Raw genomic sequence first — 16,724 nt, 5'->3', positions numbered from 1 at the left:
ACGTGCGATCCAAGCACAACCCCAGCACTGCCGCTGAGGGAATCAACAAATCCATGAACGGGTTACAGTATCCTGAACACGGGAACTGAACATCTCCTCCGGCCAAGCATCTGCAGTGCCGTTGAGCCAGGCAACGCTGACACGGCAACGGCTGTCATCTGGGGCAGCGTGGAAACGTTCGGGCAAATATATTGCTACACGTCAGTAATTTTATAGCTTATCTTATGCAGATCTATTTATAATTTTTGATGATGCGGAGGAGAAAGAGGAGGAAAGAGAATGAGATGGTTGCTTCGCGAAACAACCGTCTTATAGGTTAAAATTAAGAACTATGAGAGCACTCACTCACCATTATACAAGTTCACGAGTTGTTGTTATACTACTCATGATATTCCCTTTTTCCATTCCACAAATTAAAAAATACGGTATACTATAAGATAACACAAATGATAATTTATTATACAGCTTGTCTATTCAGTTGAGATGATATGTCAGTGCATGATATCACCTATAGGTTCAATGTACTTCCCTTGTGCGACGACACTGGTCGGATCACGAACTCTGCTCGACTACTCCGCTCTCCAAGCAGGGCGAAGCCATTCAGGGCGCTATCAGTATCAGCTAATCAACTCCAAGGAGACGTGCGAACAGTCGCAAACACAGAAGCCTGGACCACTCCACCTATAGAGAAGCATCTTTTCGTTTGCTACTAGGCCATTACCCTGGGCGGCTGATCGCAATCTATCCAGCTAGCCAAGTGAACCCTCGACCTTTTCAGGTATCAAAGCGGGGAGCATCGCGTTCACTGTGCCGGTACAGTTTCTGAACTCTCCTGCGATGGACGCACATGCGGGGCATCAGAACCGGATATCGGGGGCGCGAGCAGGGGGAGGTTTGGGTTCCGTCTCCAATCTCCAATGATGGGCATAAAGCTGCCGCCACTCGGCATGATGGCACGGCCGGCGGCAGCTGTTGCATTGCATTGCCTTGCGTCCTCCCCATGCCTTGTGCTCATCTCCACACAACACGCATGTGTGCGTGCTCGTTGAGTGCGCGTGAGATGATTCTGTCCGCGGTTCGGATAGGCCCCGGAATTGACGATTCACAATTCAGAAAAGGCAGTGCTGGATGGGGGGAACCGTATTGTCCCCCCGGAACACTTCAGAGAACTGTGTGGAAAGGCTTTGGGTTTGGGATGCAGCTGGTCGGGAGGCCTGATCACGAAGGAGATTCAACCAACCCAATGGTGCCGGTGAGTTTTCAGGCTCCTATATCTTGGGTCTGACGACCCAACCCAACACTGGATTATTGGGAGATGGAGCAAGCGCAATGACAGAATCAGCAGGTTGGAGCAGACTACAGAGCCCCAAAACCAGATGCCGCAGCCGCAGCCGATCCGAGCCTGTTCCGTATCTGCGTAGCGGCCGTGCCGGTTTTCCGCTTCTAGGGGACAGGGATTGACTTTGCCTGTCATAGTTTAGTGCGTGTTGCCTGGCCTACTATGAATGCAAAGCAGCTTATTATTACACCAGGATGGATCCAAGGGGGACAGCCCTGGATGTGGCCGCGCATTGTAAATTGGTGAGGCATTGGCGGGAATGTGGCGGGAATCTTGCCTCACTGTGCAAAGGATGTCTTGATCCATCCTTGGGAGAGCTTCACCAGTTGCTCCCTCTCACCGCACTGTAACCTTTTGTCTACATTTCTGAACCGCGTCATTTTCAGCTGCAATGAACCGTGAAAATGAAGCGCTGGCTAGGATAAACACCTTGCATCGCGAAGCGATTAAACTGTTACAGTGAGTCCAATAACTTTCTGTCAGCGCATGTATGAGCCCAGATGTACACAGAGAGGCGCTGCGTGCCTTTACGCAGAACGAACGGCTCCATCCGCGCATTAACGCGACGCTGCCAGATGGCCACCGCTCATCATAAGTTGATCGCATGCCCCTGCCTGCCGCGATCGGCGGCGGCGGCACCACCACCAGCAGCAGCCGCCGCCGCCCCAGCCGCGGTGTATGGCGAGGCACCCCTCTTGAATACCGCACGTCGACCGTATCGATCAGATCGACGAGGCGACCGATTCAGCGCCCCACAGTACGTGTGCTGGTCGTATAAATACTCTCCTATACTAGTACTATACGTGTGCAGGCAGGCAGGCAGGCATGTACAGTGTCGTTGCAGCTAGTAGGCGTGTACAGCGGCAGGAGTACACTCCTCGCTAGGGTTACTGTGCGCAGGGTGTGTGGGTGGGCATCGCTGCTGCCTCCTGCCGCTTGAGCGCGGGCACGGCCAGCGCGCTGGCGGAGTAAATGAAGCCGGAGTGACAACCGTGTCCTCAGATTCACGGACAGCGACGCTAGCTGCCCCCGGCGGCATCCGCGGCGAGACCAGGCTACCGGCGATAAAGACAGTCGGCGCGGCCTTGTTTATTTACCGCGCGGCCGCGCCCCCGTCCAGGTGTACCGCGGCAGTCTAGCGAGGACGAGGGAGGAATCACCGGGCTCCAAGCGGCGCGCGCACGGATCCCGGCGCGTGACCGCGGTACGGCGGCGCAGGGATGGATCGATGCCCGCTGGCGCGCCATCACCGCCAGCGCGGCGAGGCTGGCCCGGCAGGCGGCAGCGGGCAGTACAGGCGGCCTCGCTGGCGGAGCGCGCATGATGCGCGCCGATGCGAACAATCCCGCGCCCATCCTTTCCTGACGCCACGGGGCCGGCACCCCCCGTTCCGGAAACCGCCACCTCATCAGGGGCGGCGCCCCCCTGACGCCACCGTGATCCGCCCGCGCCATCTCGTCCCGTCCCGTCGCCCTGCCGCCCGGTGCTTGCCTTGCCGGGCTCTCGTTGGCCTCGGGCCACCCTGGCTCCGAGAGCGACCACGCCTGCGGGCGCATCACGCGAATGGCGGTAGGGCACCCTACGGCAATCCCCTCCTCTCCTTTGCCGACTCGCCGTCGTCACCTGAACGCACTTCCTACCCGGCCGTCCGTCCTTCTGGGCAAAACCGGAAAGAGAGATGGGTAGAGGGAAGAGGACGAGAAACAAGAACAGCATCGCCAGCCAGCCACCATACCAACCAGTGCGTCACTTCATGTCACCATAGGCTGTGCCCCATATACAAATATATATATACTCTAGTCTATCTAGTTACAAATAGCAAAACTGCAAATATATTCCCCCAGCGACAGGATAGCAGATGGGTGCGTAGCAGGAAGCAGCAGGGGTATGTCCCTGAATCCCCAACTGTAGTAGCGGGCATAACGAGAGATGCTTACCACTTCCTGCAAAGGCGCTGCGATTTTCAAGCCTGCTCGCTCACCGTGAACCGGGGCATCGGCCGCGAGGGCGCATCGGTCCCGCCGTAAAACTATCGGTCGTCGCCGGGTGTCTGACTGAGGGTAGTACATTGGTTTTGCGAACCAGCTGGTGCAAAATGTTCGGAGCCGGGCGGCGGGACGGGCCGGCCTCGTCGCCGGGCGTCGCGGCAGGTGGCGCCGCGCGGTTCGAGCTGCCGCTGGCCGGAGCTGGCGACGGCCAGTGGGGGGCAGGCAGGGCTCGCAGTTACGCTGCCCCGCGCCTGCCGCCGCTTTGTATCTTACCGCAACCGTGCACTAAACCAAGGGACCCCCCTCCCGGCCGGCGCGCGGACACAAGTACTCGCCGCGCACATGCCGCTCCCCCGCCGCTTTAAAGAATTGGCCAGAGAGATCTTGTGCTGGAGCAGTACGCGCCCCCATGAGCCACGCACGCTCGCTCTCAGCTACCACCACCACTGGTCACTGGACTGGAGCTGGAGCCTCCTCCCCCTCTCCCTGGATCGTCCTCTTCGGCTCTTCCAGCTTGGCAACCACGCTGGGGCCTCGAGCCCTCGCCCCGGCGTCTTGAATACGGTGAGTCGTGCCGCTTCCTTTTGGGCGGATCACACACGACAAAGACACGCATGGCCGCTGCCCAGCCATCTGTTCTAGCTCCACGCGGAATAAAAAAGAAAAAAATTGCAGCGCGTACGTACGAAATCTGGAAGCTTTGTTGTTTAGTGGACGGGGGGCTTGGAGGTCCAGGTTGGTCCTAAGATTATTTCGCGGATGATGACACTCGCGTTGGTTGGTTGGCCGGCATTCATGGCGGCGAGCTGCGCGCTGAATCTTCTGTTGCAAATATCTAGAAGTGAGCAGTGGACGGTTCCATCCGCCGGACCGGAGCCGGTTGACGTCAACGTTCGCCATCGCCCAACAGGGGCAGCCCCAGCCCAGGCGCCCCCAGAAAGAGATGGGTATGCTCCTCCCTACCACTGAGGCACTGACTGGAGAGGAGAGGGGAGGGAGCATGCTCACACACAGTGACAAAGCGGCAGCGTGTGACCGCGAGGAGCAAAAGGGTTCTCGTTTCACGTTGGCGCGCTTGCTTTTGTTTTGTTTTGTTTTGTTTTGCCTCAGGTTGCTGTTTCCCACTGCAATGACAGCTAAAAGAGTGGGCAGAGACTCGCTAACTGCAGATGGGGAGGAACAGGACAGGGGCTCACAGTTCAGAGTGAAAACACACACCAGGGGCAGAGAGAGAGAGAGAGGTGGCAAAACAGATGGGGGATTACTGGATAGGAGGAGAGGATCTCTTGGAGATCTGAAGAAGATTTGCAAACGCACTCGAGCCAGTCTGCCCATCTCCTCGTGCTCCCTGGAACACGGCAGAGCGGAGCGAGCCATGGCCCATGGACATCCTTCGCTCCAGCCGGCACCGGCGAAAGCTCCTCGATCAAGCAGCACTCGGCAGTCACCACATCTTCTTCTCCGGCGCGTCTCTGCACACCTGCGAAAATGTCACACCGGCCATTTTTCTTCTGGTAAGATAAAGACTAGGGTGCAAAGCGCAACAAGGATAGATACTACTACTATATTTGACTGTTTGTCTGAACAAGAAACAGAGCAGCATGCTGGGAGGAATGCTCAATGCTCACTCACTTGTCTCGTGGGCATCGGCTTGGCAGGAGCCGGGGAGTACTGCATTTGCATGTAGCCACCGAAAGCAGCTCCATTTAAGGGAGACTGTTGGAAGAGGAAAATGCAGAACCAAATTAGTCATCGCCATGGGCGCAAAGGAACGGTGTCAGACGTTCACGTTCATCGCTTGATGCCAAGAGCCGGTGAGTGAGCGACGACGCACCTTGAAGCCCGTCGTGGTGGAGAAGGCGTAGGAGAAGTCTGCCGCATTGCCGATCTCCATCATCTGGGCGTCCGCGACGCCACAGCCAGTGGCCTCTCCCGAGCCCATCGCCTGCAAATTAAATCACGAAACTTTGCATCAGCAATCATGGATGAGGATGACCAACGTGCAGCCGGCAAGGCATGGGCCAGGCACGTACCTTGGAGTATCCGAAGAAGGCCGGCGAGCTGGCCGTGTCCTCGAGCAGGGACGCCGCGGCGGTCCTCTTGCTCTGCCGCCTGTCCGCGGCGGCCGCCTCCCGCCTCCCTCTCCTCTCCGCATTGGCGTGCGCCTCGGCGGCGGCGGCACCACCACCGCCTTCGACGTCGTTGCCGGCGGAGCTCTGCTGGCGCGGGCCGGAGGAGGCGTCGGAGATCATGGACAGGTCGTCCTCCTCCGAATAGTCGCAGTAGTACGGCTGCCGCGCCTTGCCGTGGAACCGCGCGCTGCCACAGGAGTAGGAGGAGGAGTGGTCGTCGAGGTACGTGGTCCAGCCGGACTGGCAGCCGCTGCTGCACTCGGAGCTCGCCGCCGCCGCCATCGCCATCGCCAGCTCCTCGTCCATTTCCCTCACCCGCACAGCTGCCCGCCCTCGAACAACGCCACGGCTTGCGTCCCTGTCTGTCTACGGCTCTCCTCCCACCCGTCCACCGCTAACGAATCCCCTCACGAGCGAGCTCAGCTGCAGTGGTCAAGTAGACTGATTAGAGTAGCGGGGCAGTACACGGGCGCGTGGTTGTGCTTAGCGCGGCGGTACTGCTAAGTAGCGGCGCGGAGGAGAGCGGCCTGCGGGAGACGGTGGATCCGACCCCTCCCGCCGCGCGTGGCGGCCTCGCCGACAGGTGGGGGATACGCGGGCGTGGGGCCGCGGCGTCGGCGGCCAGCGGGAGGCGGAGCCGGGAGCCACCACGTGCGGGACAGCGAGGCTGACCCCGTCGCGGGGCGTACGCAACTGTGACGCGGTGGGGGCGGGGCGCCTCGCCACGCGGGCCTCGGCCTCGGCCTCGTCTGACTCCTCCGCCCCAGCCGTACGTACGCCATCCACCGCGCCCGTCGCCACGCTGGTGGGAGGCATACGGGGATGGGCCGCCGGCCGGGTCGCGCCGCGCCTGCGGGATTTTGGAGGGCGATCCGGGGGCAACGCGCGGCGCGGCGCGGGTGGTTGGTGCCAGCTCCACAGTGCCGGGATTGTCGCGCGCCGTGGCGCACAGCCGCCTGCGCGCCCGTGTCGGCCATTTTCACCTGAGCGAGCCGTGCGGCGCGCGGTGGCCGGCCGGCGCCGGTTGATTTCGTTGGGGAATGGGGGGTACTTTGGTGGTGGCTGGGGCGTTGCTGTCCACGTACGTCCGGCGTATCTCCTACCGGTCATCAGGTGATTTTTGTGGCCGGTTTGTTCGGCGCCCGCACGACTACGGGCACGGGACGGATCCGCCCTGTGGCGTGACGTGATCCCGTCCGGCCGGCGATGTGCGTTCTAGCTGGGCGGAGTTAGTTCGCTGTGAGCTGGCGCGTGTTAGTGTGATCGCGATCGATTTGGTGATGATGCCATGTCGCAATGCAAGCAGCAGTTTCTGGTCTCAAGAAGAGAGGAAGCGTGTGTGAAAAATGGAGCTATTGACTCGGATCCTGCGGCGACAACGCGCCCGTGCGCGGCTGAAAGCCCGAAGTGAGGTGACACGCATCAACTCCAGGTGACATGGTAAATTCTGGCGGTTGGTGCGCATCAACACCGACTTTTATGAACCGCTGCGTCCTAGCCTAGAGAGCGTACGCACTACTCCGTCGCGACTCGATAAAAAAGCACGGGGCGCCAGCTGCTAGTGCTGCTGCTAGCTCGATCCATCAGCGGTCGATCGCTCAGCTGGTGGACAGGGGTCAGGAGATGGATGGCGAGAGAGGAACACGACAAGGAGAAAACGCCCGCGCGTGCAGCGAGGGGAACAGATTGGACCCTCTCGGCCGGTCCGACCTGGCGCAGGCGCGCAGCGTTTAGGACCTGGCCAGGGCTTTAGCGTTTAAATCACGCGACGGAAAAGCCGCGCCCAGGACGGGCTAGCGGAGCGATAGCGTTTCAGTTCATCCTCTCTTTTTACGCAGGCTGACCTGATCCAGCTTGTCCTTTCTTTAGATACAGCTTCTTTTACAGCTAACCGGATTAGCCCGGGCGTAATTGACAGATTTAATGCATGCGAAAGTGCTCAGGTTAGGGGTGTTTGGATCCAAGTGCTAATGCGTAAAAGTGCTAAAGTTTAACGCTACCGCATCCAAATAGGAGTGCTAATAGGGATGGGCTAAATTTTAGCAAATACTCAAAAACTTTAGAATAGGTATAAATGCTAATAGATGCTAAAGTTTAGCACTAAATTTTAACCCATCCAAATAGACCCTTAAGATAGGGCAACCATACTGATTAATGCACATAAAAATACTTAGAAAACGAAATACTCCATCCTTTCAAGTCAGAGGTCACATCAACTCCGTCCTAAGTCGGAATTATACCACTATAATTAAATTTATAGAAAAATAACATTAAAAGCATCTTCAAGAGTCTTTCTAAAATCTACTCTCTAAATCATTATTTAGAGAGTTATTTGAGTAAAAATTATTTTCTATATCTTTGTACTCTCCAACGGCTTTTCTATATCTTATGCGTAGTTTAGAGAGCAATTCTCGCTCTCCATCTTTGGCTACCGAGATATCCAGAATAGAGGGGGTCTATATTTAGATATCCAATTAAAGAAGAGACTGTTGGAGGATAAATTTTTAACAAAATCTCTATTCTAAAGATATAAAGAGTCTCGTAGATATGCTCTGACAATATTGAGCTAGCATCAGTAAATCCATCAAGAAATATGAATTGAATTGTTTATTTCTTTGGCACTACATATGTTAATATTTTTTTAAAAAAAAACTCGGTAAGAGTCGAAGTGAACTAAATATTGATTCTTTAACTAATATGATCTAGCCGGAGGACATAGTATTCTGAATGTGCTGATGTCCGTTGTACCCTGATTGTCGGTACAAAAAAACACATTCGAGTCATACAGAATATTTACAATCACTATAACTTTGCATTTTCGCACAATCCTCGTTAATCAGCACACTATAGGTCTATAGCTACATTCCTATTTCGTTATTTATTTCTACGAATAAGTCTTATGTGCATGCAGCTGGTAATTATACAACTATTCAAAACTTTAGCTATGCATTATGGATTTTTTTTTTGTGATATAATTTTCCCCATTCTTTTACGTGTCAAATTCGGACATTAGAAGATGGTACTTTTAGATTTATTTCAAAGAGTGGTTTTATAATATTTATACATTTTGTATATAAAATAATAGTCCATACTGATTTCACACAAAGACTTCGCTCCTTCGTGAGAAGCGACTACATTTTTTTTTTGCGGTGTCCTGTGTGCATGCGCATTGCATTCGCATCCATGGTTTTTGAACCCCGGCCCATGCAGGGGCACGACGACAGGCAGGGTAAAACCTCCGCATCTGCTGCTCGCGCGTAGCGGGCACGACACGAGGGACAGCTGGGCGTACGCGCATCGACACCGAGCGGAGGAACAGTCGCGCCGATCATTGCTGCCTGCGGCTAGATCAGATGCAGGCCAAGGACGTACGCGAACGCGACGACAGGGCGCAGCCGCGTACATATGCGCTGCATGCGTGTGCGCTGCTGGAGCCACCCACGCAGTACGAAACCGGGCACATGCATGCATGCAGGTTCATATTGCTGTAGCTAGCACGCACGCCGCAGCTGCCGCCCGCCCGGCCGCATGCTCGACGACGCCTGGGACTGGACCAGAACAGCCGGGCGCGATTAATAGGCGTACAACGCAAGCGCGGGCATCGACCAGATCACGCCGAGGTTCGATCAGTACGCCCGGCGCCATCGCCATGGCTGCTAGCTCGTTCCAGAGCTTTGCACAGGCGCCCCTGGTTACACTCCAACTTCAACCTCGCCCACTCTACGCCTGCAACCATCGAGAGGATCACCCGAAGAGATCGAGGACACCACCAACCCCACTGCGCCAGCAAATTATCTGCAGCGCAGGGACGCTGCGTGCTCAGTCGCCAGGTAGTAAACTACTAAACTGTAGACGAATGAACTCGCTCGATGGGGCTGACGTGTACCGCCGCCTGTCTGATCGGCTAGCTTTAATTGACACGGCACGCTGCGCACGCGCCGTCGATCCACGCATGCATGGGGGACTGGGATCTGGCGGGACGGCACAGTGGCTCCAGCACAGCTGGGCAGCCGTCCAGCGCGGCGGGGGGCGAGCGTCGCGACACCGCGCCGGCCGGCCCGATCCGACACTGTTCCGGCGTTAAGGGGGCGGGCAGCTAGCGTCTGCATGCAGCGAGCGGCAACTGACACGGACGGGACAGTTGGGCAGCCAGCGCGCGCGCCCGGCCGGGCCAGCCGCCGAGCTAGCTCGCTAGCCCGGTGGCCGTCGGCGGGCGACGGCACGGCCCGGCCCCGCCCCCGCTCGCCGCCGGGCACGCAGGCGTAATTGAATGGCTCCGCATGCGGCGTGCGTGCAGGACGCGCGCGGGGCGGCCGGCCGGCCGGCCATGCTATGCTATGCTACGTGCTCTACCGCGCCGCATTAAACCCGCACGTGCGACGTCGTACGGCCCCCGTGGAGCGGCTCGATCGCTGGCTGCGGGCTGGCCGGCTCTCGGCTCTCGCCCCCTCCGATGGACACCGCCTTTTGGTTGCATGCATGGGTCGCACGTACGCTGTACAGTGCGCGGACAGTAGCAGCGCGCGTCCAGGTACGTGCGGGCTACGCGCGTACTCACACGTAGAGGGACTGAGGGACACTTGGAACAGTCATATGTGCTGACGTGCGTGTAATTAATGAACATCGAAACATGCGTGCATGTGCGAGGGCTAGCTCCATCTTCACACATGCGGTTGCTGCTGTGCCCTGCCGCTGTACATGCAGGTTAATATATAGCTGGCCGTGGTAAAACGGGTGTGTTACTTTTTGTGCATGCGTTCTGATTTCTTTGATTTTTCTTTATTTATGTCACGAACGTGATTGAACTTAAAAGGATAGAAGTTCAAAATGATTAACCTCATGTAGCCTGATAAAATACAATATATAGTACCCCTATTCTCACAGTGACGATGCGCGTGGAGCAGACACCAGATAAGCATGCATGCCAGCGAGCTAGGCATAAATATCGCAAAGATACTCGCTGCCGTAGCTCGCGACGTCGACTGATCGTGAACCTCAATGTCTCATCATGGCTGCCCGGCCGCCTTTCTGTAGACATCATGCAGTAGGTTTGTGTTACAACCAGGTAGTGGTCTTCCGACACCGCGATTCGTGGCCGATTCGCGTGCAAGTACGAGGGCATCTTCTCATCATCATCTCATGAGGTACGTTAGTCCCCTCGATCCCGGGCTATTGGATCGTCGTGGTGTAATTAGTTGACTCGCGCGCGCATCTGCTACGCACGCCTTATGCATCGCTGCAGCTGTGTACACAGTAGTCAGTAGATGCAGCGTGGTATTCATCAAATGTACAGTAGTGGTGCAGCTTCCGTGTGAGCCGTCGCATACGAACTTAGAAAAATTAAAATAACCTATAATTTTAAACGGAGGGAACATCTGAATTTCCCACCATATAGTTAAGTGTTCAGTTAGTACAGTGGTATTACGATACAGTACATCATAACAATTCATATAGCCGGTAATAAGAAAACCAAAGAGAAAAGGATGGGAAAAAAAGGGTCTCGAAGATATTTCGTTCTCGCCACAGCCCACACGTACACCAAAGCACAATCATGAGCTTTTAGCGCCGATAAGTAAAGCTCACATGTCGACTTGTATCTAGTGTCTGCTAGCTGCTGCTACTCGATTGCTGGGGCAAAATATCTCGAGGTCTCGATCAAATAATGCCATCATCGATCGACAGGAGATACATGCACGCCCCTCTCGCTGTCGCCAAATTCTTGTGCCGCCCACGTTCTGGACGCTTCCTACACGTCTGGTTGGAACACTTCGCTAGCGTACGCATAGCTACGCCGCGCAACGGACGTCCAGCTAGCTAGGCAGAGAAACGAGAACCTTTCTCTCTTTTGCGACGACGGAGGATCGATCGGATAATCGTCGCTCGTCAGAGGATTTGCATACATGAAGAGGCAGGTCTAGCTGGCTGTCCGTAACGGATTCGCGGGACCAGGCGGCGGCGGCGTCCGTGCTAGAGGAGTACTTGTTGGGATGGATGGGCAAGTTGTTAGAAATGGCATGAGTGCTCGCTCTTAGAGATAATATTCTAGAAATTTCTCTGCATGTAATATTCAACCAACCGAATCCACTACCGGACTCGGCAAAGCCCCGATTACACTCGGCAAAGGTTTTGCCGCAAAGGGTACTCGGTAGCGATTGCACTCGGCAAAGCCTTTGCCGAGTGCCAAAAAACACTCGGCAAAGAGAAGCACTCGGCAAAATGTAAATCGAAAAAAACCAAAAAAATGAAACAGGAAAAAAAATTATTAGGGAAGGCATGCACGTCTAGCCAGTGACCCATCTAATGGGTTGCACATTTTTTTCAGCAATTTTTCATAATTTGTTGATGATAGGTTTCGAACTCACGACCTCCTGCACAGAAACAACTCCCTCTACCACTGCACCATTGGACCAAGTGTGTCAACATTACATTTTTATTCTCCACATATTATAATTAACCGAGTGTAAATTATTTATTTGAGATAGTAAATAAATTCAAATAAAAAAGTTATAAACTACAAAGTGGCATAACTTTTTGAGATCTACAACTTTTATTTTGATAGTTTCTTCATCCGAGATCGTTTACAAAATTTGAATTTCAAATTTGAAAACTTCAAACGTATTTTAATATGACACAATGATTTCAAATCAAAAAATTGTCAACTACAAACTTTCATAACTTTTTGAGATCTACAACTATAATTCTGATGGTTTTTCCATTCAAGGTCATTTGCAAAATTTGAATTTTAAATTTTCTATATTCAGACGTAGTTTTTGTTGACAAGATGACTTCAAATTAAAATATTGTCAACTGTAAAATCTTATAACTTCTCAAGATCTACAAAGTTTATTTTGATTGTATTGTCATTTCTTCATCTGACATGATAATTCTAATATTGTTCACAAATCTTATATATCTCTCTTCTAGTTTCATAAATTACGAGAGAGATATATATGTTTTGTGAACAAATATATATTTATTTTATCAAATGAAGAAATGTCCAAAATAAGAATTGTGCATCTTGATGAGTTATACAACTTTATAGTTGAAAATATTTTTATTTGAATTAATTTACTACTTCAAAATATGATTTGAAAATTATCTTTGCCGAGTGTCTAAAAAAGGCACTCGGCAAAGACCAGCACTCGGCAAAGGCACTCGGCAAAGACCGGCGCTCGGCAAAGAAGCTCTTTGCCGAGTGCTCGAAAAAAAACACTCGGCAAAATATTTGACACTCGGCAAAGATTTTTTTTCCGGTAGTGATCAATCTCCTGTAGATAGCAAAGATATATTCTAGGTTGGAGTACAAATAGAACTCTAATAGATTGATTCGGGTTGCCTTATTTGTATAAGCTATTGCGTCCAGTCTTAGCGTATATATAAACACGCAATCCGCGGCCACCCAAGGGTGGTAGAAACGCTTTAACCTGTTCCATTTTACATGGTAACAGAGCCAACCTCTGAAACATCTCATCTAGCCATGGCGTTTGACTCCAATTCAACCACCACCATCCCTTCCTCCTCCTAGATCCCAATTGCTGAGAAACTCAACAAAACCAATTGCATGCTCTGGAAAGTCCAAATCCTGCCGCCAATCAGAGCGGCGCAGCTGGAGGGACTACTCACTGGAGCCGAGGCAATGCCGGCCCAGACCATCGTCGTCAGGACAGGCGACACCACATCCGCACAACCCAACCCGGAGTATGCTCGCTGGGTCTCCCGTGATCAGGCCGTTCTCGGGTATCTCCTCTCGTCATTGACGAGGGAGGTGCTCATGGGAGTCACCCTGCTCACGTCTGCTGTCTGGCGCACGCTGGACGGGATGTACGCCACCGTACCCGTGCTCGCTCCGTCAATACGCACATCGCGCTTGCCACAACCAGAAAAGGTGCGTCCACAATGACCGAATTCTATTCCAAGATGAAGAGCTACGCAGATGAGATGACTGCGTCCGGCCAAACCCTCGGTGACGAGGAGTTTGTTGGGTACGTGCTCACTGGCCTTGATGAAGAGATCTATAATTCCTTTGTGTCCTCCATTGTTACCCGGGTCGAGCCAATTTCGCCCACTGAGCTGTATTCACAGATGCTGGCCTTTGAACACCGGTTAACAAAACAAGCTGCCAACACCTCCTATACCTCGTCCTCCGCCAACGCAGCGTCATGGGGTCATCGTGCTCCCTAGACTCGCGGTGGACCTCCCTCCCGTGGCCGAGGGCGGTCCTCTGGCCCCGGCCGTGGCTCCTCTTCAAGCGGGTCACGTAGCGGCTCCTACAACAACAACAACAATTACCGCCGTTCTGCTGGTGGTGTGCCATCAGATGCTAAAGATGCCAGGTTTGCAAGAAAGTCGGTCATGAAGCCAATATCTGCTGGTACAGATATGATGACAGTTATGCACCACATAATCGTGCTGCAAACATGGCGTCGCCCTCAGGTGCTGATCCAAATTGGTACCTAGACTCTGGTGCTACAGATCACATCACCGGAGAACTTGAGCAACTCACAATGCATGAGCGGTATAATGGCAACGAGCAGATTCGCGCTGCAAACGGTGCAGGTATGGATATTGCCCACGTTGGTCAATCTATTATACCCACCCCTACCCGCCCTTTACATCTACACCAAGTCCTTCATGTTCCAAATGCTCATAAACAACTCGTCTCTATTCATCATTTTACTCTTGATAACAATACTTTTATTGAGCTTCACCCACACTTTTTCTTGATCAAGGATCAGGTAACGAAGCGGGTCTTGCTGCGCGGACCATGTAGAGGAGGCCTCTATCCTCTACAATTGATCTCTCCCGCCGTTCAGAAGCTCATCTGTCATTAATAAAGCCGATCTCCTAGCATTGGCATCTTCGTTTAGGTCATCCATCTCGAGATATTGTCCTTCGTGCTATCAAGAGTAATAGCTTGTAATGTTCTAGCTTCGAGTCCTCAGAATCAGTTTGTGATGCATGTCTCCGAGCAAAGGCTCATGAGTTGCCCTATCCCCAGTCTAGCCGTCAGTCTACTGCCCCTCTTCAATTAGTGTTTTCTATGTCTGGGGACCTGCAATTGATTCCTTTGGCAATAAGAAATACTATGATAGATTTATTGATGATTATAGTAAGTTCACTTGGATTTACTTGCTTCGTTACAAATCCAAAGTCTTCCCATTCTTTAATGAATTTCAATGCCTTGTTGAAAGAATGTTTGATCGTAAAATCATTGCCATGCAGACTGATTGGGTGGCGAATATGAGCGCCTCAATTCCTTCTTTCGCACTATCGGCATTTCCCACTTTGTGTCCTGTCCACATGCACATCAACAGAATGGTGTTGCAGAAAGAAAACAACGGCACATCGTTGAGATGGGCCTTGCTCTTCTAGCTACTGCCTCCATGCCACTCAAATATTGGGACCAAGCTTTCCTCACAGCCACCCACCTCATAAATCGGACTCCATCCAAACGCATAGCCTATGACACCCCTCTTCATCGCCTTCTAGGAGCCACACCAGATTATTCCAACCTTCGGGTTTTCGTGCCTGCTGGCCTAATCTTCGCCCCTACAACTCCCATAGACTCCAATTCCGATCTACTCGCTGTGCCTTCCTTCGTTACACCAATCTTCATAAGGGCTACAAATATCTAGATATTTCTACAGGTCGGATATATATCTCTCGGGACATTGTATTTGACGAAAACGTCTTCCCTTTTGCCGCTCTTAACCCCACATCCGGTGCACGGTATACATCTGAAGTTCTACTCCTGCCTGATTCCTCATCCTTGGGTATTACAGATTCCAATGTGGCATATAATCCTCCTATTATTTGTTTAAATCCCTTAAATATGTTGCCTAACAATTCTTTGCAGTCACAGACGATCCCAGGTGCCTCCAATCCTCAGCTGTGCACCAACACCGGGGTCGATCCTCCTGCGGGTCTGGCTCCCGACCAGATTACTCCCGAGGCCTCCCAGACACCTACTACATCTGCTCCCGATGCATCGCACAGCATGGCTTCACCGTTGTCGGCAGCTCCTGAGGGCCAGGCCGCGCCATCCGATACGGTACCAACATCCGTCCAGCTAGACCCTGCAGCTGCCCTAGCCTGCAGCTGCCCTAGCCCCTGCGGTGCTACCGAATACAGCTCCACGTCCGCATACCCGGCTCCAAGCAGGTATCAGACAACCAAAAATTTACACAGATAGCACTGTTCGCTATGGGAATCTTAATAACTGTGAACAACCCACCACTGTCTGTGCTGCTTTATCTGATCCCAATTGGAAACAAGCTATGGAATCTGAATTTTCAGCACTCATGCGAAATAATACGTGGCATTTGGTTCCTCCTGTCAGTGGCCGCAATCTCATTGATTGCAAATGGGTATTCAAACTAAAAAGAAAAGCTGATGGATCCATTGATCGGCATAAAGCTCGGTTGGTTGCCAAAGGTTTTAAGCAACGTTATGGTATTGACTATGATGACACATTTAGCCATGTTGTTAAATTTGCCACAATTCGTTCGGTACTCTCTATTACTGTTTCTCAGGGCTGGAGTCTTCGTCAGCTAGATGTGCAGAACACGTTTCTTCATAGCGTTCTAGAGGAAGATGTTTATATGAAACAGCCTCCTGATTTTGCATATCCTTCTAAGCCCAACTATCACTGTAAGTTGGACAAGACTCTGTAACCAGCGTGCGTGGTATTCTCGTTTGAGTTCCAAGTTGCAAGCTCTTGGATTTATTGCCTCTAAAGCCAATATATCATTATTTATCTACGAGAAAGGGTCACTTATAATTTATCTCTTGGTCTATGTGGATGATATCATTATTACTAGCTCTTCCCCAGTGGCTATTGATGCTCTTCTTGCTGATCTGCGATCTGATTTTGCTCTTAAGGACCTTGGGTCTCTTAATTATTTTTTGGGTATTCAAGTTACTCGTCTGTCTCGTCTGTCTGTTGGTATTCTTCTATCCCAAGAGAAATATGCCACTGATTTACTCATCGGGTCGGAATGCTATCTTACAAGCCTGTCCCAACACCAATGTCTGCTACGGAAAAACTTTCGGTTCATGATGGTACTCCACTTGGTCCAGAGGATGTGAAGAATTATAGGAGTGTTATTGGTGCTCTACCGTACTTATCCCATACCAGGCTTGATCTTGCGTTTGCAATCAACAAAGCTTGCCAGTATCTAAGTGCTCCTACGACCGTGCACTGGACAGCAGTCAAACGAATTCTGAGGTATGTGAAAGCTACACTAGGCCTGGGTCTTAAATTAT

General features: G+C 52.4%; 1 protein-coding gene across 1 annotated transcript; it reads right to left on the bottom strand.

Annotated features, from left to right (window-relative positions):
* Positions 1–4,404: 4,404 nt before the first annotated feature.
* On the bottom strand, positions 4,405–5,914 carry LOC112877238. Its single transcript, XM_025941474.1, has 4 exons — positions 5,361–5,914; positions 5,162–5,272; positions 4,960–5,043; positions 4,405–4,807 (listed from the first exon to the last, which is right to left on the bottom strand). The coding sequence occupies exons 1-4, from the start codon at positions 5,763–5,765 to the stop codon at positions 4,772–4,774; spliced, it is 636 nt and encodes a 211-aa protein (XP_025797259.1). The 5' UTR covers positions 5,766–5,914; the 3' UTR covers positions 4,405–4,771.
* Between the last annotated feature and the right edge of the window lie 10,810 nt (positions 5,915–16,724).

This window comes from Panicum hallii, chromosome 9 (genome assembly GCF_002211085.1).
Source record: "Panicum hallii strain FIL2 chromosome 9, PHallii_v3.1, whole genome shotgun sequence".
Classification (NCBI taxonomy): domain Eukaryota; kingdom Viridiplantae; phylum Streptophyta; class Magnoliopsida; order Poales; family Poaceae; genus Panicum; species Panicum hallii.
Note: the sequence above shows the minus strand (reverse complement) of the source record. Positions and strands in the feature narration are given on the sequence as shown.

Bases quoted from the DNA above. Each gene is read 5' to 3' on its own strand.
- LOC112877238 (XM_025941474.1), bottom strand. From the start codon at position 5,765: ATGGACGAGGAGCTGGCGATGGCGATGGCGGCGGCGGCGAGCTCCGAG. The intron at 5,273-5,360 runs GTACGTGCCTGG...TTTAATTTGCAG, and splicing joins CCTTCTTCGGATACTCCAAG to GCGATGGGCTCGGGAGAGGC. The intron at 4,808-4,959 runs GTGAGTGAGCAT...ACATTTTCGCAG, and splicing joins AGCCGATGCCCACGAGACAA to GTGTGCAGAGACGCGCCGGA.